This window comes from Ambystoma mexicanum, chromosome 1q, assembly GCF_040938575.1.
Source record: "Ambystoma mexicanum isolate Mex_15411 chromosome 1q, UKY_AmexF1_1, whole genome shotgun sequence".
In the NCBI taxonomy this organism is placed as follows: domain Eukaryota; kingdom Metazoa; phylum Chordata; class Amphibia; order Caudata; family Ambystomatidae; genus Ambystoma; species Ambystoma mexicanum.
In genome coordinates this window covers 876,545,757-876,572,281 of record NC_090922.1, presented here as the reverse complement: position 1 = coordinate 876,572,281, position 26,525 = coordinate 876,545,757, and the positions used below count along the sequence as shown (strand labels likewise).

At 43.6% G+C, this 26,525-nt stretch overlaps 1 protein-coding gene across 1 annotated transcript in view; it reads right to left on the bottom strand.

Annotated features, from left to right (window-relative positions):
• Window positions 1-1,331: 1,331 nt before the first annotated feature.
• The window catches only part of RWDD3 (RWD domain containing 3), a 138,682-nt gene continuing 113,488 nt past the window's right edge, over window positions 1,332-26,525 (bottom strand). The window contains exons 3-4 of the mRNA XM_069641528.1: window positions 2,004-2,119; window positions 1,332-1,903 (exon numbers count right to left, since the gene is read on the bottom strand). Of these exons, the coding sequence (XP_069497629.1) occupies window positions 1,789-1,903; window positions 2,004-2,119 (231 nt within the window). The 3' untranslated portion in view covers window positions 1,332-1,788. The remainder of the gene's footprint in view (window positions 1,904-2,003; window positions 2,120-26,525) is intronic.

Here is a 26,525-nt window from a genome sequence, read left to right as displayed (position 1 = left end):
ACTAAGTTATTCTCCCAGGCTCTATGGTAGGATCTTGCTCCTTTCTCTCTGCACTCTATTCCCTCTCAGAACGTATCTCCTCTTTAACAAGTCCTGTAATTTCTAATGGTGATGACTCAAACATTTTTCTTTACATTTACTTCTTTTTCCATTTCTCTATACTCCATTCTCTGTATCCCTCTTCTAGCTCGCCAAAACCGACATGCTTTCTGATTTACTATATCTTAATACTTCAAAGTTTGAAATTCTTAATGTTCCTGCTCCTGTTCCTCCGCCTGCAACTCCTCCACCTTCAATTCACTTCTCTCCATTCCATTCAAATCTTGAGGTTGGTTTTAATCCTTCCATTTATTTTTCTCTAAATATTTGCAAAAGAGCAAGGTCAGCTCACTTCATTCTCTTCAATATTACCAATATTATTTTGTTCATGACATTGCACACTACTAAAATTGCAATTGGTACGATTGGCATTTCAATGCTAGATTATTGTTGTTCTTTTTGGTCCCACAGCTTTAGCACCCCATGGTCTATTTTTAATTCCTTTGTCTTTTATTTCACCTACCAACCCGGTCCTCTGTAACTACCTCACTTGCTTCACTACTTTGGTTTTCTAACACTGCTGTATACTTTTTCCCCTTTCTTGCATTGTCTACAAATGTATACATAGTCTAACTCTACTTTATGTCTCATCACTTAATATGCTCCATCATGGTCCCTTCGTTCAGCTGCTCAGTATATTTTATCTGTTCCTTGATACCCATAAACTCAATCCTACTTTTGTTCTTTCCCTCTGCTTGCACCTAAACACTGGTACGCTTTACCTCTTCGCATTCGATCTAATTCCCTCAATGTCAATATGTAACTCTTCAATTAAATACCACTTTCTTTCTTCATCTTATTAGTATAATATTATGCTTACATTGTAGTTTTGACAATTTTTCATGTTATAATGTAGCGTTATTTGCTGTGCAGCACTTTGGAATAAAACACTACATAAAATACAATAAATGCAAACTATAATTCTACTTTTACTAACTGTCTGCTTTTCAATCATCATACAGTAGAAACAGACTTTAAACTTTAAAACAAATTGGCTTCCCACTCGTTAAAAATCCCAAACCACCAACCATCATGAATTTAAACGCCCAATAAGCCCAAGTATAAAAAAAGAAAATAAACTGTCCCCATTGTATATACTTGTTGACTAATAAGAACTCTTTTCATTTCACCACCAAAGGTTTTAAAGAGTTACCAATGAATCTTGATTTAGTTTTCAATACTGTTGTCCTAAAAGTGTGAAAACCTGATCTACCTGCAAGTCAGTCTTAAAAGACCGTTATTAATGTTTTAATCTGCAATAGTAACATTTTGTCCATGTAGGATATATCTGTTAAAGCATGGGAAATTGGTGCCAAGCATAATTATTTACCAATCATTAAAAGAGAAGATTATTATCGGAATGTATTATTCAACTGGTAGAGCAAAAGCTTGATGGTATATTTAAAGAACAAAATAGTGCTTTCTTTAAAAAATATATATTAAGACGTTAAATTAATGGCATTTTCTAAAACCAATAATAGTTTTATGAAACCATCAAACAATTTCACAAGCAATCAATTTTAATATAAAATACATAATGCAATATCCTAAATCAACACGTTCTCAGAAAGGTTTTGGGTTTCCCATGGTAGTGGGGACTTGTGGCTGAGTTTCAGATGTTAGCAAGCAATGCCGAAAACGATTGGTATGCGACATGGACCTGTAAGCGTATCCAGTTTTCTCTAGCAATCATCTAAACTGGGTGAGCACTAAATCTGTGAAAATATGTCCCAGTCTTGCTGCTTCAAACTCCCTCTGTAGATCATTCAATGACGAATATTCATGGACTTCAAATGTGTCAAACCTGGAAAATACAATGCAACTCATTAAAAATACAATCTAATTTGTGAAAATACATTTACAATTGTGTTTGGGTTGTTAGCGGAAGGCATCGTAAATTATACCTCAATTGTTCAGGTTGTGCTTTTGCTTCATGAAGAACACTAATCATTTTTTCTTTGCATTTCTTTCCACATGAATCCACATCTACTTTAGAGGTTTTCTGAAGAATCAAATACTCCTAAGAAAACAAATTTCTTTCAATATACACAGAGTTTATCATTTGGGTTAACAACGAAGCAGCATTTGTGTTCTTGTATTCCAAACATCAAAAGGTAATGACGTAGCATATATAAATAAGGTGAACTTTTTATGAAAAAAGAAAACCACAAATACTCCCTGGTCAACCTCAGAAGTCTTGGTCCATATGCCCATTTTGTAATAACACTAACTGGTATGGAAACTGTATAGGCAGAGTTAAATATATGTTACAGTAAGGTATTCCCAGCCTATTCTTGTACTGCTAATCCTCTATGCCCCTCTAAGGCCTTGACCTGACTTACTCAACTTCTTAGTTCTCCCCGCCAAAGATCGTAGAGAACTATGATTAAGGGTGAGGTGGCTAAAGATTTCAATATTACTACAGTTAGGTATGCACCTTCCCATTCACCATATATGCTCTATTGGCTACTGACTGTACATCACAAGGGAGTCCACAGACCCAACAAAAGCCAAATGTTAATTACAGTCTTCAAGAACAAGGCTGCTTGAAGAACCCCTGACCGCCAAGGCAGTAGAATCATGAGAGACACATTCTGAGAGCACAAACAGTGCCTGGATGGGAAAAACAAAACATTGTACTGTTTAGCTCTAAAAGGATGTATGGTGATGATTGCAAAGGTGCAGGCCCTATTCTGAGAGTAAGGTTCCAGAATATTCAAAGCAAGACAAATGTCAAACAAAGGCATTCACCTTCTCTGGGAGTTACAGAGTCCCAGCTCTCCTTGGTGGAGTCTATTCCTTTGGGACCCTCATTCCTGTTTGTTGTCTGTGCCTTTGCTACATCCCCTAGAATGATGAGATGACCTTTATCAAGGGTTGTAACAACTGAGTCCTCGGAGACTAGTAGACTCTTGAGTGGGCAAGATGGTTAGCTCCCCTACCGACATGGGGGTATTCCTACATGGGCCAATTTAGGAAGGTATTTTTGGTTCATGGTGCAATGGGGATTACCTAATCACGGCCACACTAGTCTGAGGCTCGTACCGGTCTCTGTGGTCTCATGTCCTAAGCCCAGTGATATAGCATCTCACTCAATCTGCCAACTTTAAGGGGTATAATGGCCCTAACCCCACACTATTCTTCTACTACTCTATGTATGGTCTCTGACAGCATCTCTGGCCAGGACTTCAACAGGCCTCCTGCTCTAGCTTGGAGTCTCATCCTGGCTTATTTCCCACTGCAGACCCTTGGGATTGCCTTCTCCTGTTCTCTGGCTTTGCTCCCAGGTGTTCCTCATCTAACCACCACAGTGACTGCTCTACAACTCCTGCTTCTTCCCCTCCTTCCCCTTTTTCACTTCTCCTGCTTTCTGTACATGGGAATAACATACTCTTCTCCACCAAGACAGGATGTCTGCCTCCTTTTATATTGGAAATAATATAGTTATGGGGGAAATAAGAGATCTGGCTTGTTGGCCCGTTCCTTCCTTGGTTTCCTTGGCCGTGATAAGCCCAGGCCCTGTGAAACCAGCTTCTTCCCCTATGGGTATGTTGTCTCACTCCTTATTGGCAGATGAGGAAACTTACATGTATTTCGAGTCCATCCATGCACATGCCCACCAGACTTTAGTCAGGCAAGGGTATCATGGCAGCCTCTCTTGCCGGTATTCCACCTGCCTGGTTTGTGAGAAATGGTTTTCCTTGCTGTAATCCTGCATGAGAAATTGTAAGTGGTAGTCCATTTTCATGAGCGCAAGAATCAACCTGGCACTTCGGCACCATGCATTGAACTGCAGCCAGAGTATAGATTATGTGGCAAGAGTTTCTTTCCCTTACCACCCATTTGTAAACTGCAACATCTGTGCATTTCTGAGGTATCTATGCTGAATATGGAGTCCACACCGAGTAGGATTAGGAGACACATATTTTCTTGCTCCTTATTACCAGCTTTGGGAAAACCTGGGGAGCTCTCGAGGATAACCCACTTATAACCGCCAGGATCGCATAATGCAATGGGTAGGTACTCTTGTCCCCTAGAGTTGCCCATTACCCGCCTTCTGGTATGAAACAATAGCCTTCATCGCATACCTACTGCCCTTCCTTTTGACCACCTCCTTCTGGTACCAGGTGGCTAGTCAAGTAACCAACATTAGTCTACAGTTTCTCCTCTCTATGTAATGTAGAGAACACAAAGGGCTGAAGACTCAGGACCCTCTCATGCCCTGGGGATGCATAGCTTTATTGTGGGCCAGTCAGGTTAATGAGGTGTGGTCCATGACTAAGTGACCTAATTGAAACGTTCTCTGTGTTAGATAATATTTATGGGCCAAAATGCTCCGCTTGATGTATAGGCTTTGAACTTCTATGATAGATTAATTCCTCTCTCATTGGAACAGCTTGCTATCTATATCTAAAGTTAGCTGTTCAAGCCCGAAGACCCCAGTTAGGGTGAAAACATTAGGGGTAGATTAGAGCCAGTACTATGACATGAGGTCAAGAAGACACATAGCTCATTCTTTGTAAAAAGACAATTGGGGATCATTGGTGGTATTGCAGCGGTAATACCACTGAAATACCACCAAATGGTATTACCATGACCGGCACAAGGCCCGGCGGTATTACCAGTGCTGGTATTACCTCTGGCTTTAAAACCACTGGATTATAAGTGGCGGTTTGGCAGTGTAAATCCCACTGGGGAATTTTGGCAGTATTGCCTCCGGCGGAATTACCGGATCAAGCTGGAGGCAACAACTTCACTTTACCTCCAAAAATTGGTGGTACTACCATACGGTTATTCCACCAGAGGTAATATCGGCAAATTTGTAGTTTGACAGTGCAGGAAAAATGGAGGTAAATAGAACTACCTCCAGTTTTTTCCCACACCGACAGACACAAAATGAGGCCCAATGTACTTTCTGTTCTGTCTTTACCTTTTTCGAATTGGGGTTGTACAAAGCCATTTCTTACACAAAGCCTGTGGTACTTGTGAGAAACCAGAAGGTGTCTCACGTGCTGATCCCCGAGCATTTGTCATCCAGATGGCTAGGACATGGCCATCACTGTTGGGTGCAGTTCTTGGGGGTGGACCAGTGCAGGATCACCTGGGTAACGGATCCTCGGGGAGTAGGATAGGGGCTACCCGATGGGGAGACGCGGTATCCCCTTTCCTTTATGACCTCTTCCCGATCCTACTATACAGGATTTATTGACTTCCCAACACATCCCCCACCTTTTTGCTTCAAACACAGAGATGAGGAGGAGATGGATTGTGAAGATGAAGATTACTGATGAAAAACATGCTTAGAAACAGAAGAAAGACTCTTTCTTATTGACAGCAGACTGTCCCATTAACAAGGCCAGCCAAGTCATTCCTCCCTTAACAACCATGCACACAAGAACCTAATCACCACCCCCAGGAAGTATAAAAGGCGGAGCATGAGAGCATACTTTGAGCCAAGTCGGGATGCTGGAAGGTGCCAGGAAGGAGTAAAAAGGCCAAGCAAGCTGCAGAGACCCTGGGAGACCTTCAGGAGGAGAAAACCGCCCAAACACTGGCCTGGTTACCTTACAGGAGACTGCAGAGTGGAGAGGGAACTGTATCTCCAGAAGGCAAGACCCGGGGCAGCTGGAGTTGCCTGGCGGTACCCACAGCAGAACTCCTCCCCTGGGCCAGGCAGGCGAACCCAGGTCTCTGAGGGGCAAGCTGTGAGACCATGGCCTCAGATTAACATCCCCTATTAGCTCCTGTAGCTCCCGAAGCTACAGAATGCCGTTTTGAGGACCTGTGAAGTAAGAGCAAAATTCTTAAATGCATTCTGGGACTGGGAGTACAAAGACAATTATTTAGAGAATTGTGACTTTTGAGAGGAGGCTCGAGCCCAGTTGAGGGAAGCCTTCTCTGTGAACAGTAAGTCTTGAGGTGGATGCTCGAACCCGAACGAGGGAAGCCCTCATTGTGAACTTTAAGAACTTTTGGCGAGCAAGGCAAAAAACATGAGGAAGCAACAATTCCGAGATGGCAGTTTAAACTGAGGAGAAAGTTGGCAAGATAGAAAGGACGACAAGGAGGGAATAACCCTTGCTCTATTCAATTAAAAACCTAGGGCCTCATTACACGGTAGGCGGTAACCATGGCGCTATTAGCGCCATGGTTGCCGCCGGTATTTTACCGTGTCCGCCTTGGTGGATGGCAGAATTACCGCCCTACTCCAAGGTGAGCGGGGGCGGTAATTCCCCATTCACCAAGGCCCTTCCCCATGCCCATTTTTGCCCCCATAGGGCATAATGGGAATGGGGAAGGCGCTTATTACGGTACCGCAAATTGCGGTACCGGAATTAGCACCAAGGTCCCGCAAAGGGAACTCGTAGTAAGGCGGTAAGGGTAAACGGTCACCGGTAGCATTACCGGTGACCGTTAACCCTTACCGCCTTCTGTGTAAAGAGGCCCCTAGACTTTCAAGCAGCTTCAAGGAAAAGAAACACAAGACGGGGGATTGCAGCTGATAAACGGTGTAGCTTGTGCCAAAGGTGCACAGCGCCCTGCCGCATTGATAGCCAAGCCGGGGAGAAGTGATTGACACTGTGGTACTGTCCTCGACTCCGACAGTAAAGTAACGCCAATTCGTTCAGCACAGCCGGTGAGTTGGAGTAACTGATAGCAGACCAGACAGTGTTATGCTCAAGGTTGCAAGTGTCAACATTGTATGAAGAAATAGAACTTGAATAAAATTGAACTTTGTGAAACCAAGATAGGTACCAGATACAGAGAGGTCCGCATGGGTGCTCACTTGAAGGTCTCGGTGTGGTGCCCCAGCCCGAAGAATTGTTGAACTGTGAAATTGAAGTGGTCCTGCAGCAGGTTGCGATGAATCCTGTGCACACTCGTAAGTCTTAGATTGTCTGTAAACTGAAGTTGGTCTGAACCCGGCTGAGGGGGACTAATTGTAGAAGAGAGGTCTGAGCCCGAAAGAGGGGGATCCTGGGTGAACAGTAACGCATCCGAGAAGATTATTGACGCAAGTGTGGAACCGAATGAGGGATACCTGCGAATTAAGGTGAACAGTAACACGTCTGAGGAAATTGTTGCGGCAAATGTGAACCCGACTGAGGGATGACTAAAAATTTAAGTTGGTCTGAACCAGACTGAGGGAGGCTAATGGTGAAAGAAGGATAGGAGCCCGGCTCAGGGGAATCCAGGGTGAAGAGTAAATCGCCTGACGTGAATATTGAGAAAGGAACTTTTCTTTGTTGTTTGCGGTACTTCAGGTCCTCTGAGGCAAGGTCTTTGGACAAAAGAGACTTGGACACAGAAGGCCCTTTTGTTGGAGAAAGCAACTGTGACCTTGTGCCAGAGAAGCTGAGGAGTGTGCTGTGCTTGAGTGACCTGCATTGTCCCGTGCTAAAAAACTTGGGGAAGAGAGGCCCACAGCCTAACATCGTTTTGTGAATACTTCTTTCTTTTTGTGAACATTATGCCACACTATTTTGTAGCATAGCGGTAAGTATTGGCAATAGTTGTTTTAGTATAGAACCTTTCTATTTGACTAGACTCCACCAGGACTCTATTATTTTTGTTTGATGGTCCTAGATTGCTCCCATCTTAGATTTAGGTTTAGATAGACATTTTTCACACCTCTGATAAAGTTCAATAAACACCCTGGAACTGTGATCACTTGTGTCTGTCCTACTTTCATACCATGCCTTTCTTACATAGTTTACCAAGGACTGGACATGTTGATAATTGGCAGGATTAGTCACCAGCCTCCGCTTTCCGTAAAGCTTTGGCCACCACGCATCCCTGTCTCATGTGTTCGTCCCAGGTTTTACTGTGCATGACTAAATCATTTACATATGCTCAGGCAAAGGGTTTGTCTGGTTTTATGACTGTCTCCATTAATGTTTGGAGAACAGCAGGCCCAGGCCACATTCTAATGGGCAGGAATTTGAACTAGGAAATTGAACTAAAATAAGTTTTCTGGAGTGGAGAAAGGTGATTGTTCCTTGTCCTCCAGTCTACGGATCCTGACAATAACCTTTATTAAGATCTAAGGAGGGTATCAAAGTTGAGGGCCACATTAATTTATTAAACAAGGTGAGGTTGAACTGAGAATCTATCCAGTTGGAACCATCATTCAGGTTTCAGTTTCCTTTGGATTTAGTTGGTAGGTTCACTGAGTCTGCATATGGCCATCATGTTGATTACCAGACAGCCGCACTGGCTGCTTTGGTCATATTTTTGGGTGTGGACTATATTGAGACTCAGGGCCCGGTGTTTGTCCTGATGTCATGTTGAATGATGGTTGGAACTAACTTGGGAGTGGGAGGATCCTGTCCAATGAGCCTCCAATGTTACCTACTACACCCCGGTTGCAGTCTGGATGGCCAACTCCAATGTGGGCTTATAGAGTTGCCTCATCACTCTCTGCTGGAGGCCTGCAAAGAGGCCACACATTTCTCCAAAATGAATGCCTATCAGAACACTTCAGAGATCTTTTGCTCCATCCACTTTTTCATGAGGGACATCATTCTATACAACTTTAGCTACAACATTTCTTGGCACTACATGTGACCATCCCAGAGGTGTTGGGGATGATACTCTGAATCACATCCCAAACCATTGAGAAATCTAACTCAAAGTAAGACTTAGTCAATGCTTCCATCAGTATTGAGAAATTGATGCACTGTCTGCAACTCACAGGTCATGAGCGGGGCAATATAGACCAAACAGCTAGCTCTCTCCCACCTGGCAGCTTTGGCAATTCACTCAAAGTTCTAGAAAAAAATCTTCCGGGTTTCCACCCGTGGCTTATATTGGCAGCAGGGCGATGGGTGGAAGCGGTGCCCTGTTCTGAAGGTTCCCTAGAAGAACTAGTTTTCCCATCAATATCGTACCGAGGAGGATGTCTAATGTTGAAGTCCCTCCTTCTGCCCAGACGCCTGCTTAGCATACTGTTCCTTCTCCATCCATTACCTAGCTGTGAGTGGTTAGCTACTGCTTCAGTGCTTGTATGCTTTTTGGTATGGTTCCTCCTGCCTTAGGGTGACTTAATCGCTTTGATGCATGCAATCTTTCAATAGGGTAGGTTGAAGGACTGGATGGCCCATTTCTAGTTGGTCTGGCTGGGAGGAGCTTTCCTCTGGTTGATGTGAGTCCCTGGACCCAGGAGCTGCCACTACACATTGTATACCTACTCTTCTTGCCCTCAAAAGTCACTCGAAGGGAAGGATTATTTTTGGATCCTTCACTACAGATCTGCAAGAGGGCCGTGGCAGAGGAGAGTTGTCTTTTTCCTCTTTTATAAAATGGGATTGGTGTTGAAGTGGGAGAATGGAAGACCAGGCTCCCGTCCTTCACCTCTCGCGCTTGGCCTAGAGGGTCACGACCCAGACACCCGCCACGAGAAGAATTTGTCCATTTACCAGACGACCAGATACCCTGGTACAGGAACATACGGATGTGTCCATCTGCCTGCCCAGCAGCCCGCACTGGCCATGCCGACACCTGCGGCACGGACCAACTAGACTAAAATCTACACGTCGATAGAGATGCCATGACGACCTAGACAACGGGAAGCACATCTATACAAATATACACACTGGACATTCCCACACCAACCTACACGAAGAATATACTCAGTGCTATGACGTAGGCGACAGGCATATTCACGGACGTGCATCTTTATTATTTTTACATAGGCTTTCAGAATGCAGAAACGCAAGACGCGTCATGAACTCATCTACTAGCTTGCTCACGCTTCTCTTGAAACCAGTTACCACCATGAGAAGTATAATGAAGACACGATACTGGTCATGAAACTATATGCTCCTATAACCTAAAGCACCTGTGCACCAAACGGACCACTTATGCACCAGGCCAAGTAGGCCTCAAACAAGAGCTCCCGTGGACATTAACAAAGCAAGAGTCAGGTTGCTGATCCTGCAGAATGAGCTCGGCAAAACAACCAGCCAAGGTCGCAATGTTGCAAACCCACCGTCCAAGAACAAATCATCAAAGGCACGATGTTGCAACCTCGTACTCCGCGCACCAGCGTTAAAGTCACACCGGCAAATTAAACCAGACGCGCAGTAGAAAAACAATATTAATTGTGCAGAATTCTGCCTCTTTCACGGTCCCTCCCCACGTGACCAAGCCGAACCTGACGAGATGCCAAACCCAGGAGAACAGAGGCGTCTGGATCCCTCGCTACGAAACACCGGCAGATACACTTAAAAGGCTCAATGGACATCTGCGACAGTGGGAGCGGTCTGCCTTCCAGCTATGAATAATTCCTCACATTGTCTGCACGTACCCATAGTGAAACATTGTTGCACCTTGCAGGTACACCGAGAGCTGGGAACAGCGGTGGTCCCAGGCTGGGAAGCTCACGGGCGCACCAATCAGAACATGGGGCTCTTATCACTGACGCCAGTAATATTAGCCAATCCTCAGGAGTCTTCATGTAACAATTCTCATGTATCTAATTGTAGGGACTACCCAGATATACCACCTGACTACCCTTTGTCCACTAACATCGTTCTCTATATGTGTGCTATACTAACCCCACCACTCGAACACCCAATTAAGAGTGGCGATAGGTTTTTTGTTAACTTTCTGAAGTGACGCAAGTAGCGCTTCATAATACAGTAAAAAGGGCCTGCGAGCCCCACGATTGTGTGTGTGTCAGGACGGACGCGTACGCTCCTTGACCCATCCCTGCCGTTTTGTCTAATAAACAGCAGAGTCACCTTGCTCCTTGTGTGTGTCTCATACTCTATCTCATCTGGGATATACACGGGAGGAGTTGGGGCCTCCCTGCCTGGAGGTCTGCGGACGGCCCGGCCGACCCCGGCAGAATTTCCCCCCCCGACAGTGTAACTTCCTGGGACATGACAGGGAGGGTGACAATGTCATGGTCTAAATGGTGTGGTATTATGAGTTTAAGTTTGGGGAGATTTGGGAGGCAAATAAACGTTTCTTGTGTTTGAGGAGTGCTGGTGCTGCCTCCAGGGTGATCATCAAGTCTCGGTGTTTGGTCAGCTAGCCATTCTAAGCCTTTTTGATCCTACTTCTTAAATCACCTGTCACAAAGATGGCAGTGGGGACCCAAAGAAAGACAAGACTATTTGTTTTCCAGGTTTATGTATGTAAGCCAGGACAACAAAGAAGCATGAATTGCCAATAAAAGGACATGTACTTTGAATAACAAATAAACAAAAGAAAGCCCTGTCGGGATGCACTTCACCTTGCAGGTCTCTCGCCAAATGGTTCTCGATGTCATATGTTCCAAATCTGGCCACATTTTCAGTTTGTAGAGCACCAGATGGGGGTTTCTAGTGCCTCACTATGCTATATTGTTGTAGGCTCAAGGGTATCCCCGAACCATCTTCTCTGGGTACTCTGAGTCCTTTTTCCCTTCTGGCTGCAAACCCCAGATCTCTTGGCTCTAAACTTCTAGACCCAGTCCTTGGAAATGTGCAAGGTCGGGGTCCAATGCAACTCTACTCAGATGTTGCTGGCTAACAGGGTTTCCAAGCCCTCTTCTCTCTTGGATTCTAAATCTGGCCTTTCCGGGCCCCATACCCAAGACTACTAGCCAAAGGATGGTATTGGAGCTGCATACCTCAGTCAGTGCAGAGAGAAATTATTATTTTCTTCTCTATAAACTGTCATTAAACTCTCTTGCAACTCTGCCTACCATATGATCGTTTTTAGTGCTAACCTCACCTGCGAACCTGGCTACTTCTGACTGGCTAGTTTCTGCTTTCCTCTGTCATTGCACCTCTTCTATGCCACTTACCCTTGAAGTCTCAATGGGTGGTGTGATGGATCAGTGATGATTCCACCTAAAAACCTGGTCTGGGACCCTCCTCATGTGGCCACGGAAAGGCAGACGTTTCCTCATCCCGAGCCTGGGGGTGGTGTACTGTGGGAGGATCACATGGGGGGGGGAACAGAGCAGGAAGACTGGGGCAATCCCCTATTTCACTTTCCCTGTAATCCCAAACTTTTGATGGCTATTTGCCAAAATGTAGAAGTGGAAAAACTGAACTTTATTGAAAGAAACTAAAAGTCCATGAAACCTAGAGGTACGGAGACAAGGAAGCGGGCTGAAGAGGCATGCAGATGTAGCAGTCAGGCAATTAAGCCTAATAGTCAATGCAGTAGTCAGGCAATCAAGGCTAATGGCCCACACCTGTAGCCTATTACTGAACCTGGAGGAATAAAAGGCCCCCTCAGGAAGGAAAGAGTAGAAGGTTCTAAAACAGGAGATAGAGTACAGGCTGTACCAGTAGAAGCAGACAGAAGTCATGAAGCAGGCAAACCACGCAGGAGCGGGAGAACAAGTTCTGAGTCCTGTTTTCCTGAAGCCTGAAGTGCAGATGCTGTGCAGTGGAAGACCTGCCAGTGAAATAGTTTTCGCCATGTGAGCCCGATTGCAGTGGCCGCCGAGCTGTGGATGTGCAGGAGACTAAGACAAGAAGCAAGAGGCAAGACTAGGGTTTTGGGATTAGAAGGCACTCCCAAAAAGAGTGGCCGGACTATACAATGGCCGGATTGGAGACACCTGTTCAAGAGACGGGTGTGGGTGCCCAGTGAGCCAGAAGCAGTAGAAGTTAAAGTGGAAGTCAGGAAAGCAGTGCAACTCGCAAAGCACATGTCTGAGAAGCCGGTGAGTGAAGCAAAGCATTCTAACACTTTGTGCGAGCCTTGCCGGTAACAGTATCCAGTTCCTTGTTTACTTGTGTATGGCTTTATGCAAGTAGAAGTTGTTTGTTGCATTCACAATATTATAAACAATGGAAATATAGCACTCTCATCCATCATGAAAGACCCAACACTCGCATGAGAAGCGAACGTTGCTGAAATCCATTGTTGAATGATTCAAAGACTGTTGCTGTCTAACAGTGGTTGTGAGTACCTAATAAAGAAGAGGGAACACTTGCTAAACCATTACCGAATACCTAATCTTGAAAATACCAGAGTTACAAGTTATAAAGTGTAAAAACAACATCAAAAAGTGGTTGCGTGTGCCTAATCGTGATTCCCACAGGAAGTCAGGTTTCTATCTTTTGACGTTACAAAGGAATACCATTCTCTATTCTTCTTTAAACCTTGCAATCTACTTTAAAAAAAGGTTGTGTGTGACTAAATCTGTTTTGAACTGTAAGACTGATTTTTATACTGTATCTAGAAGCTACATTCTTGCAATGTCTATGAAGTGAAGAGTCTAAACTATTGAATAGAAAAACAAGTATTACCAAAGTCAAGAGGCACCCCCCTTTTATAGAGAAACCAACCTTCCCAAGGATTAAAGAGCCATTCAACTGCAATGTGAAGTTATTAACACTGACTGAAGTGGTCCAAGATACAAGTGTGCCAGTATTATTCAAAGCTGAGAGAGTGGCACCAAGGCTATTGGGTAATTACTTAGGCTGTGAACTGGCAGAAAGATGTGAGTAAAGCTGGGGAAGGGGATCTAATTGCTTTTGGAGAATATTTTTGAAGCAGACACAACCTGCGGTACCAAAGACTGTGAAAACCAGAGAGAACTGAGTCATATGGGCAGACCCAAGTTGCTATTGTGGCAGACAGACAGGAGAGAAAAAGTGTCTGCCCCTTTTCAGAAAGTCATTGAAAGGAAGAGTGCCTTGCCTACCTGAAGAGGTTGAAATGTATCTTGTGGAAGCATGTCAAACAATTCAAAGAACTGAACTGTGGTAGTAGTACTTAAACTGTGGTGGTATACTAAATTCTCAGCAGATGTAACATTGAAGTGGTCTAAACCAGTAATGTACTGTGGGACCAAGGTGACCATTCTCATAGTACCAGCAGTAGAACTGTGGTTGTTAAAGTGGAAGCAGCAGCACAAAGAAAACATCCTGACAAATATACCAATGTAAAGTTGTACCTAAAGATGTCCTAAAGAATTGTTTATTATTGATATTGGGGAATATTGCACCTTCTTTTGAATTCTAGAAGAAGAGAATTTATCATAACCAGGATTACCATTGGTGCCATTTTTTTTTCTGGAAGTTGGAAGGGGGCATTTCATCCAGGAACAAAGATTTGTTACCAGTGGATTTTTGTTTGATGAACGTTTTCTTTGACTTGGAAATATCAAGAGCTGGTTCAAAACCTTCCCTTTCTTTTGCAGAACCTTTTGAGTTGGCGTTGATTCCTGGGGAAGGGACCAGCGTTATTTGACATGTCTTCCTTCTGCTTACTCTCTGGTGGTCTCACCATTGCTGCTACCCTTTTTCTAGATCCTCAGAACCTCATAAGGATGTAACATTTTCCCCTACTTTCTGCCCGCATTCTCGAAACATCACCTCTTGTTACAGATGTCACCTCATCCCCCAAGTCATATGCCTCTCACCACCTCCTATTCACATCTCATCCCAGTCGAGAGTTAACCTCTCTGCACCTTCCACGCTCAATCCTCCTCTTACCACAAGTTCTGCTGCCTCCTGCAACACACACAATCAAGGCTAGCAGGGTTCTATATCAAGGGTTCCCTTCCTCTTGGGCAGGAATATGACTGAAGGTCTGCACCAGCGGGATCACAATAGTCAAAAGCTCCACTTCTATGATTGCACTTGTTGGAATGCAGACTTCTGAGGTGGGTCCCTGGTAGTTCTGAACAGGCTTGCAAATGTATGTAAGCCCTTGGAAATGGTAGACAATTCTGCTGTTGATAAGACTGTGCCTTTGTGCAAGTTTACGAACTTGGTGAGTATGCTGAAAGGTTTGCGGGGCCCCGCAAGTGCATTACATGAACGCATGGCTCAGCAAGTGTATAGTGTGGCTGATTGTCAGTAAAACGAGTCTTCATTTGGGTAGTGTGGTATGTGCTTTGAGAAGAGGACCTACACCTACATCGCTCTCCTTCCTCCTCTCTCTCCTACCACCTCTTTCCTCACCTACCCCTCCGATTGTCTCACACTCCTCTGGCATATATCCCATCACTTCCCTACTCCCTCTACTAATTTCTCTGCCCTCCAATCTTACCCTTCTAAAACTCCTATCTCCCCTTTTCTCTTATTTTTACAACCCTCCCAATACTGGTCAACACTCTCTCTCTCCAGCATCCATCTCTCTTACACTATTCCTCTCTCTCTCTCTACTCTCCCCTTTACCCACTACACTATCCCCCTATTCTTCACCAATCGTTACACCCCACTCCACCGCCACCCACTCTCACATACACTCTCACACAATCACAGATTCCCTCCCTCCACTGGATACCACTCTCTCTCACACACAATACCTCACCTGCACTCCTATCCAACTTCTCCACAAACTCTTCAGTGCTGCGCACTGCCTGACCACACTTAAACTTCAGCCGTTGTCACTCTGACACATCTTTCATACCAGTGGCTTTCTATCTTTAGCTTTCTCCCTCACTTCATTTGGGTCCCCATTCCACCTGACTGTGGGGCCCAAGTTATGGTTCCTTTTCCTACAGGATTGGGCCATTGTGTTAAAGGGTTACACAAGCCCCTTTTAGCCATGCCCCATCTTGGCATGTGGCAAATTCAACAGTCTTTGTTATTGTCTTTGCTGATTCAAAGGTCAGCATGCTGCTCAATTCAAGCTGCAAAGAATGATCATTCTTGTATAGGGCAGGCGTTGAAACATCCGAATCTGTAGGGAAGTCACTGGCTCTCTCCATTGGTATGCTGGGATCACTCACGTTGGTCCTGATAGTTCAGAGACTGGGGACCTCCAAATTCTCTCACAGCACCTCTCGGGTATGGCCGGCTGTGACATATGCCCTAGTGGACCACCTACCCATGCTGGGGGTGACTTTTCCTCTGCGACAGAGTCCGGTCTATCACAATGTACAGCTTCACAAGAGGCCTTCAAGTTACATAATTGACAGGGAAAACCATTGGCTACCTCGCTCATGCTAGCTGAGCTCTGAACTTGCATACCCATACAATATTAATTCAAATCACTCGCCCAAGCTCTCATGCACACATCAATATTGTAACTCTCAGAATGTTCAGCAGGACAGGCAAAACAGGATAGAACACCTCTTCTTCCCTTACACAATCCATGTTCACGAAGTCGCACACTCAGTCAAATCAATCTGGCACCAGATTCAACGATTCTACCATTATTACACACAAGAACAACCACACAAAACACACACAATGCTCCAACAAACCCACTCTACACACAACCAAATCCTTCCAGCTGTAACAGTGAAGTGAGGAGAAGAGGACGCTGACAAACTCCCACAACACAAGGGCAGGGTAGACGTAGTCCTATAACTCGATAATACAATGTAGTACACACAGCATGCTTATAACTAGGAAAATGCAACATTACTTGCAGCTGTTCATTCATGTTCATACCCCTATCGTTGAGACCCAATTTTGCATTTTGGCACATCACAGGAAAGGAAGACATCTGCTCAGGGAAATTGATGTAAAGTGTTCATCCAACTCGGCAGCTAAACAAATAAGTGCCACATAAAGCCTACAAAACAGGCATCAACACTAGACTGACTCGATTTGTATCACTTCTACAACCAGGGTCTTTTCTCTAACTAATTAGAGAGTGCTAGACCCCAAAGTAGGCTGTGATAGGAATAGACCTAGAGAAAAGCATATAGCTGTCACTGTGCATCAAAGAGAGGGATAAGACAATAAACCCCTACAGTGGGATAGATACCCTCACTCATCCATTACATTTGACCTTCTTTTACCTTGCTCTATAGCCTGTGTTGTCCTGAAGAAAAAAAGCTTGTTATGTCCAGAAACACTGGGAAAGTCAACTTGCTGGCTTTTAACTCCTTAGTAATTCCTCAGTTATCTACTTTTACTCACAATATGACTTTAGCTAATTTTACTGTGCATTTTAAAACTATTACTAATAATACATTCAACACTTTGGCATCCCTTCGCCCTATTGCTCAGAAAAAAATATCAAAGCAGCCTCATTATTTCTCACCTGAAGTACTATCCATCTAGGAAGATTAAATCTGTTGCCGGGCAAAGCTGAAGGAATAATCCCTACAATTCTGCTTTGGGGGGCATATAAAACAGCTGTTAAAGGATACAAGGAGGCTTTTTGTAAAGCAGAGGTGGCTAAATTTAATGATCACATTATTGCAGCTAAGTATAACTTGAGGGAACTCTTTCTCTATCAGTCATGAATTAGAAGGTAAACCCGCTAACTCTAGTATTACTGGTGACAATAGCTGGTGTCAAAATATTCATGATGAGTTTACCCAGAAAATGTCTTGCCATCACATCATTGCTGAATGAGCTAAACTTCTTGTGAGCTCTATGGCTGAAGTACAATCCTCCATTTTGGGTGACTCAGTAGAATCTCCTTACCTACTTTTCTCGTTCAAGGAGTTATCGGATAATAAGGTTCAAAACATTGCACAAGGGATGAAGCCTACGTCTTGTAAAGGTGATGTCTTCCCGGACTCTCTTTTAAAAAACATTCTAGTTTTGTTACTCCCCTGGGTTACAAGATTTATGAATATGTCTTTCTATCCGGCCCAAGTCCCGGACTGCTTGAAATAAGCCTGGATATCTCCCTTAATGAAAAAAGATAAGCTATAACCAACATGCCTTGTCTGTTAACAATTCTTGATAAAGTGGCTTGTTGTCAATATCAGGACTTTATTCAGCAACATGAAATTCTCGGGTTAATCGGGATTTCGCTCAAGGTCCAGTACAGAAAATGCACAATTGGATTTGAAATCAAGTATTGTAAAAATAATTGATACAGGTCATATAGCATTGCTCTTATTGCTTGACCTTTCTGCTGCATTTGATTTAGTTGATCATGCTTTTTTGACAGACAAACTGCTCAAAATAGGAAAGTGCTCAGTGCGGTTCGCTGGTTTAGGTCCTTCTTAGGGCCAAGGCATGCTAAAGTGGTTAAAGAAGATTGACAATATACATGGGCAATATTGGGGGAAGCTCAGGGAAATAGGTTAACCCCTATGATTAATCCAATTGGAGCGCACAAATGGGAAAAATTCTTGCAGGAACATAATATCCCTTGTGGAGAGAAAGGTAGCTGCTCCATAACGGCTGACGCTCCTTTTCCTCCTTTTACAATTACAGTTGACCAGCTTATCAAAATAAAAGAATTAAAATCATCCCATGCACCGGGTCCGAATAGCCTGGCGAATATCACATTGAAGAACAAACCTGTGTTTTGGGCAGAGCTCCTAAAGATTCTGTTCGAAAAGGTTTTCTGTGAAGTAAAAATTCTCAATTCATGGCAGAAGGCCATATTAATTCCTATAAGGGTGAAAAGTTTGACCCAGCAAACTGCAGATTATTATCTATGCTGGACTGTACCGGCAACATTTTTGCCAGCTTTCTTTTAAACGAACTCCAAAGATGGCTAGACATGAGGGAGCTCTTTAATCATTTCCAGAATGTTTTCAGGCAGTGTTAATCCACTACGTGCAACCTGGCCATTCTGGATACCTTGCGTATGAATTCAAGGAAAAGGGGAACCCCCGGTGTACGCCCTATACATTGACTTCAAAGTGGCTTTTGACTGAGTACGTAGAGACCTAGATTATGGACTAAATTAGAAACACTTGGTTGCCCGCAAGTTCTTCTGTACTATTTAAGACTTCTCAATGAAAATACGGCTCCTCTGAAGCTAGATTCACAAGGTAATATGACTGCACAAGTTGAACAGAATTGAGGTGTTAAGCAGGGTTGTGTCACGGCACCTACGCTATACAATCTTTTTGTTTATGACCTCCCTGAAGCGATTTCTGTTGTATATAACTGTCCTCCTCGTATAGATGCTGAAGGATGCCCGGTACTTGTATACAAGGTTACAGGTCATTTGGTCGAAAATAAATGGTCGACAGGACAAATGGTCGACGCAATTTGGTCGAAAGACAAATGGTCGAATTTTTTTTTTTTTGCATTTTCACATTTTCTTTTTTTTTTTTTGGAGGGGGTTCTCCCCAACCCCCTTTTTTTGCTAAAAAACCCTTTTTTTTCCTAAACGAAAACCTGAAAAATATATATATAAATAAAAAAGAAATTCGACCATTTGTCTTTCGACCAAACTGCGTCGACCATTTGACTGTCGACCATTTGTCTGTCGACCAAATGACTGGACAGCGTATACGCAGATGACTTGGTCATTCTTGACCACACATTTAGTGGTCTACGACGATCAGCTAAAGCACTGTGGTTATACGCAAAGATGGAAGATCTGATAATCAACTAGGAGAACACCCAAATCATGGTGTTCTCCAACAAAAAGATTGCTCCTATAAAATAAAGTGCAAGAACTAGTCATATTATATACACCTAAAATACGAGCGATTATTCTCTATGCATTCAAGCCAGGAAAATTAGAGCTGCCCAAATCACGGCTCTGTGCTTTCATTTCACTATGACCAATAGGGGTTTTAGTATATGGGAGGCACGACTACTGTTTCAGCAGGTTCTCACCCCTATGATGATATATGGCCTTGAAGCCCTTCAACAGATAGATCTTAAGTGGCTACAGGTAGTGGAGGGCAGATTTTTGAAAAACTTTTAGGCCTCCCTAACTGTACCCGGTGGCTATTATCAGACTTGAGCTGGGGATGCAATCACTGAAATCTATGGTTCTAAGAGAAGGGCAGAACTCTACCTGAAGATTGGCAGCACCCCAAGTAACCAACTATTGGTCTCTCTGCGGCATGAATTGTGTAAGGAGTCTAAGATGTCGCCCTTAAAAGCCAATATTGAAAACTTTTTGGCCACTTTGAACTGGAGCCATCGCCAGTTCTCCCCCTCTGTTAAATTTGCTCTGTCAAGAACAAATAGATCTAGGCGATTGGTTAGAAAATTAAACTCACCTTGAACAACTAAAAAAATATCAATTTGTGAAATATATTTTGTATACATATAAAAAGCCTCAACAATATCTAAACTTATGCCCAGGAATAAGACTCAGATGATTTATTCTGCTAGTTAGGATTAACTATCTCCCAGTTCTGGAAAACTCTGGAGTAATAAATAAATTACCTAGTTCTGAGTATTACAGCAGATTATGTGAGGGCAAAGAATCGGTTGAGTCAGGGATACATGTAATGACATGCTGCCACAGGATAATAAACACCTATAAAAGATATTATGATAAGTATGTTCATGATATAGATCATATAAAGGAGGACATCTTCTGGTGGCGGAATATTAACTCTACAAACCTGAAGTGCTTTATAGCAATGTACAATGTGTGGTTAGTGATTGAGAGTTTACTAGGTGTCTCTATTTGATGTGCTTGGCATTTGATCTTGAGTACATTTAGCGTACTATGGAAATGGAACGTTGAAGGTTTACTATGTATGAAGAGAAGATAACGCCTTATGGTATATTTTACCATATCTGAGTAATTATGATGAGACTCAGAAGGTTTCATGTGTATGCATTATTTTTGATTTGCAAATTATTTTTTATGAGAATATGTATATATAATTTGTAACTATGTGAAAAGTTTATTTATAAACTGTAACACATTAATACATTATTATTAAAGTGGTTAAAGAAGATTTCCAATCCTCTCCCATATCTCTTACATGTGGTGCCCCTCAGGGCCCCTGCCTCTTGGCCCTGTTTATATTAGGTCTCTATGTGAAATGCAGATTTAACAAGGGGGGTCCTGGGAGTCCCTCTGCCAGACATTAGTCCTGGTTACGAGGGACTTACCCAGAGTCTTTAGCTCACTATCTTTCACAGAGAAGAAATATCCCAAACATATCAGTCTTTGTCCTGCCCTGGGGCAGTCCAGCACCGAAATGCGAGGCAATTCTCCTCTGAACAAGAGTACCAACAGAAACCCCAGACACGTGTTTCGGTCTGGTTGGACCTCATCAGTAGGGTGGATCTGTGCCTCTCTAAGAATAGTGAGCAAGGGGTCCACGTCTGGATTCCCCTAGTAACTTAGGGTGAGACCCAAAGTTACTTAAATATGCAGATTTAACAAGGGGGGTCCTGGGAGTCCCTCTGCCAGACATTAGTCCTGGTTACGAGGGACTTACCCAGAGTCTTTAGCTCACTATCTTTCACAGAGAAGAAATATCCCAAACATATCAGTCTTTGTCCTGCCCTGGGGCAGTCCAGCACCGAAATGCGAGGCAATTCTCCTCTGAACAAGAGTACCAACAGAAACCCCAGACACGTGTTTCGGTCTGGTTGGACCTCATCAGTAGGGTGGATCTGTGCCTCTCTAAGAATAGTGAGCAAGGGGTCCACGTCTGGATTCCCCTAGTAACTTAGGGTGAGACCCAAAGTTACTTAAATATGCAGATTTAACAAGGGGGGTCCTGGGAGTCCCTCTGCCAGACATTAGTCCTGGTTACGAGGGACTTACCCAGAGTCTTTAGCTCACTATCTTTCACAGAGAAGAAATATCCCAAACATATCAGTCTTTGTCCTGCCCTGGGGCAGTCCAGCACCGAAATGCAAAGCAATTCTCCTCTGAACAAGAGTACCAACAGAAACCCCAGACACGTGTTTCGGTCTGGTTGGACCTCATCAGTAGGGTGGATCTGTGCCTCTCTAAGAATAGTGAGCAAGGGGTCCACGTCTGGATTCCCCTAGTAACTTAGGGTGAGACCCAAAGTTACTTAAATATGCAGATTTAACAAGGGGGGTCCTGGGAGTCCCTCTGCCAGACATTAGTCCTGGTTACGAGGGACTCTATGTGAAATGCTGGGCAGTCTGGGAGTGAAATTTGCTAACTATGCGGATGACATACATATCCTCATTGAGCTATCGGGGACGTACTGCAGGGATGTAGAGAAGGTCTATGAGGTATTTAAAGCAGTTCAATCTTTGATGGCACTGAATTTGCCTACCCCGAACAATAAGAGGACAGAGTCACTATTTGATTGCGGGCAGAGATATTCCTGTCCTCCAACATGCTAAAACATTGGGAGTCTATTTAGATTTGTAACTGATCTTTAATAAACATGTGTCATATCTAAGCTCCTCTTGCTCATTCATGACTCGACTCTTGTGTCAAATTCACCCTTACTTATTGTTGGGACTGATTTTCTATACTCTGGCCTGGTGGACAGATGTATAGAAGGCCAACCTATATTGTGACAGAAACAACTCCGAGTTGTAGCCAAATCAGTTCAAGGTAGCAGTGACGAAAGGTCTAGGCTAAGTCTCAGGAGGTGGTGAGCTTGTAAAGGGTCCACAATGAGTATACACAATGGGAGTCACAAATTACACTAGACAGTATGTATACAAATACAGTTATTTATTTATGGGCAAACAACACTATGAACAATGACTACTAACAGGTAGAAGTATCACACAACACTAATAATAGAATACATGTATACAGTCACTAGAGTAGGGCATAGTACAGATCAAACCCCCGTAAAGGAAAGTGTAGATTAGTTTATGCACTACAGGTCCACAGAGAATTAGCCCTAGCTTCAAAAGGTCCTTCCCCAAGCTTGTCTGTGGCCTTATGCCCAAAAGTTCAGGAAAAGTTCTGACACAGTTTATAACCCTGGAAAAAAATGAAGGTAGGATCCATGGGGTCCAGTGAATGAGTTAGAAGACACCTTACTCTAACTAACAAAAGTGTCCCCAACTTTCAGAAGGCTTGCGAGAGCAAGCAATGGCAGAGCCAAAGTATTGTAAAGTTTTAGAAAAGTTAGCAAAACTTTTAAAGAGAGTTTAGGGGCGGGTAAGAACCACTGTAACTCGCCCCCCCGTACTCCAATTCTTCACAAGACTAAGCAAGTCAATGGAAGAAGGTCCAAAGTTGCTTTTCCTGCATTCAGCCTCAGTCCTTGATTCACAGGGGCTGCAGTTGCAATCAGATCTCTGGTCGATGTCTTTGGCTGGTTCAAGGACTATCAGTGGCAGATTGCAGCAAAACACATTGCAGGACCCCTCTCAGTACTGGACTCGATTAGGGTAAGCTGTTTCGGATGGTGGTCACCGCAGAACGGCGATGCAAAGGGACTCACTTGTCATGGTCTGAATGTTCCTTCTATCTCAGGTCCTCTTGAGGCTAGGACTCCGAACCTTAGCTGAAGTAAGTCTTGTAGGACCAGCTGAGGATCCCCCAAATTCCAGGCCTCAACACGGAACGGTGCCGTCTGCAGCACGGTAGCCCAAACTCAGAGCTGGTCCACTACAGGGCAGTCCCGGGGCACTTCGGAAGGCTCTTCTTCGCAGGGTACTGAGCAGACATTAGGAATGGATGTTCTCTCCACTACACGGGTTGCAGCTCCCTCACCATACTGCTGAAGATCGACAGCAAGCTAGGGTTCTTCCAGGACAGCAGCAGAAGTCGGTTGCCAGACTTCCTTCAGATGGGTCTCCGGTCTCCTCACAGGTCTCACAGTTGGACAGGAGTCTTCGCTTCTTCAGTTTTCTCCAGGATCTCTCTAGAGTGGGTGCAGGGGTCCTATTCTTATCCCAAAAGCCAGGTAGGAACTAGCCCCACACACACCACAGCAGTGGTCGAAGTCACTGCTGTCACTCGCTTGTCCATTTAGCACATCTAGAGTAACCAAAAATCCTCTGAGTTTTAGTCTAGAGCAAATTCAAAAGTGTACCCCATTGTAAGATGCATTGTACAATGATAACAAGTTACTAAAAGTAGTAACCAAGTAACAAGACTAAGTGAAACAATGTTTCCCAGTACTGACAGCCCGAAGGACATGTCAGTTTCCCTATAAGAGATGAGCAAAAGACAGTGTAGTGAAGCTTAAGGCTTCACTGCACTGTAAAAAGTAGAGGTCAGATCAAAAATAAAAGCAAAAGGTTTGGGGTGCATTAAAATGGATGGAAAGGTGCAGTAAACAGAAATCGTTCCTAACACTTATCGGAAAATAACAGGGCGCTGATTGCTTCTGCTACCATAAATAGAATGCTTGACTATTGTAATAGCCTCTTAGTATATCTCATGACAACCTTAGGAAGCTACAGGTTATTCAACACGGGGCAGTCTGCAGACTCGGGCGGTGGTCCCATGTGGCAAAGGCTCACCGGATGTTACACTGGCTCCCAGTGAAACAGAGTCCGACACAAGGCTACTATTCTGGTGTATAAATGCCTGTTTGGTAACACCCCAGCCTGTCTCTGCTCACACATTAAGAACCCATTAGATGAACCCTGTGATCCAAGAAAAGACTCTTGGCCTACTCTTGTTTCTCCATAAGATAATGTGAAGGCACTGGTTTTGATGTGTGGGCTCCCCTCTTATGCAATGCCCTCCCTCCTCCACTTAGGACAATTCCTTCCCTAGCACAGTTAATAAAATGCATGAAGACTTTCTTTTTGAATAACGGCATAGATTAATCTCCTCAATTGCATCCACTATCTTGCCTGTATGTTTTTTCTTTGTCTTGTCAGTGCCCTAAGGTGTGAGGCGCTATACAAAATATATATAGAATAGAAGAGAATGCAGGAATGATGTATTAATATCATGTAATTTATAGAGGTTCTCTGTTAAACCTCCTAACAACCCATTCTTTATTCTCAATATAGAACACGCAATGAAACTCTCCCATTCTCCTGCAAAGTGCATTTCTTTTTATTAAGAGAAATGAGTAATAGAAAAACATAGCAACTATTATTGAGACTGCACATACTCAATATGGGAAGAGTTAAAAGGTGAAAACACTTCTATCATTTTCTTTTCTATATTACTACTTAAAATGAGACAACCAAACAAAAACCACAAGATCTTCTCAAAGGCAATCTAATGCTCACCAAAATGCCTCATGAATTGAACTGCCTTTTCAATACCACTCCTCGCTCTTAATGTGATATCAAAGATGGTTAAAACCATCTCGCATACCCACAACAGTATGCTGTGATAGTACAGAGCCAAGAGCTGAGATCCTGAAGCTGGATGAAGGCTTGTTGAGTTGTGCAATTCAGAAACCACAAAACTCCACAAAATATCAAATCCAATGTCAAACTCCACCTACAAAATCTGTTATAGTATTGTCCTGGCTGTAACACATCCGAAAAAGAGATCTAGTGTCAACTGAAATTGACCATGATGCAAACATAAGCCAAATCTGAATAAGGTTTCAGATACTGTAGTTAATGGCTTGGTGCTTCCTTACACAGCTCAATTACAAAAGACAAGCCCTCTCAAAAAGCAGAACAGGGAAGCTTTTGGAGTGTGAATGTGCCCTTCCCTCCTCCATAGGCCAGAATGGAAAAAGTTTCCCCACCTTGCTCAGGCCCTTCGCTCTGCCTCCAATATGACGCATCTAGTGGCACATTCAAACAGCTCTGCCGACTTCTCCCAGATCCTCCCTTTATGGTACGACATCCTTTCATCGCTGGATTTTTCAAAGCCTGTCACTTCAACGTGCACTAATGTTCCTAAAAATGTTTAGGGGGTGGGAAAGGGCAGATAAGATTTTGGGGGTTAGGGAATAGGTAAAATAGGTGGGGGAGGCGGGGTTCGGGCACCCCCACACCAAAAATGTAAAACAAATTTGATGAACATTTCCACGTTGAAATGCCAGGCTTTGAAAATTCTGGCGATTAAATGACATGAACCCCCCCTTAATATAGCTTCTAGGTTTGTTTAGGTATACACTTTGAGAATTGTTATGGATTCCCTCTGAGTATATTCAAACATTTTTTCTGGTTTGTTTATGCGTACGCTCTGACAATGTTTATCAATACGCTCCATAAGTATGAATACACAATATTCTCCAAGCGCATCCGGCCTTGCCCAGAAGCCACATCAAGCTACATCCCCGTAGTCCAGCGAAACATCGTTTACAATTTACTGGAACATCGGGGACTAGTTACATAAACAAAACTAACTGGATTGCAGCCCAGAATCTATGTTACAGTCTACCAGTGCACCTCAACAAGTGATAATCTGTCTTGAAGCCTAGACTTACAAATAACTCCTTTGCCAACTTCTGTGTAAGTCTTACTTTGTGAATACTATTCAAATGCAACATTTTACTGGCTTGCAGTATGTGCTTTTACAAGTCTACACGAGTATTAAAAAGACTACATGAATTGTAATAATGCTCATATTTCCTGAATGTATTTCCCTGTTTAGCTAAAATACATGACAAGACTTCCCATGTAAGGCCTGCCACAACACTGATTCAACCATCATCACACGTCCAGAAAAGCCATGCTCAGACACGACATCAATTCATTTGTTCGGGTCTGCCATCCCACAGACGATCAACCATTCATGCACACGAGTCATGCACACACGTCTACCCCCCCAGGGATCATTTTCAGTCCCACGAAACCAGGACAAACTCCAACGAGAACCTGCTGAGGCATGTTGCAATTTAACAAAAGGGAAGGAACCAAGCTAACCAAAAGACAAAACCACACACACATACCATAGATTTATGTACCCTCTTCCTCAAAACCGATGCCATGTCTTATGCAAAATGAGGCAATAAT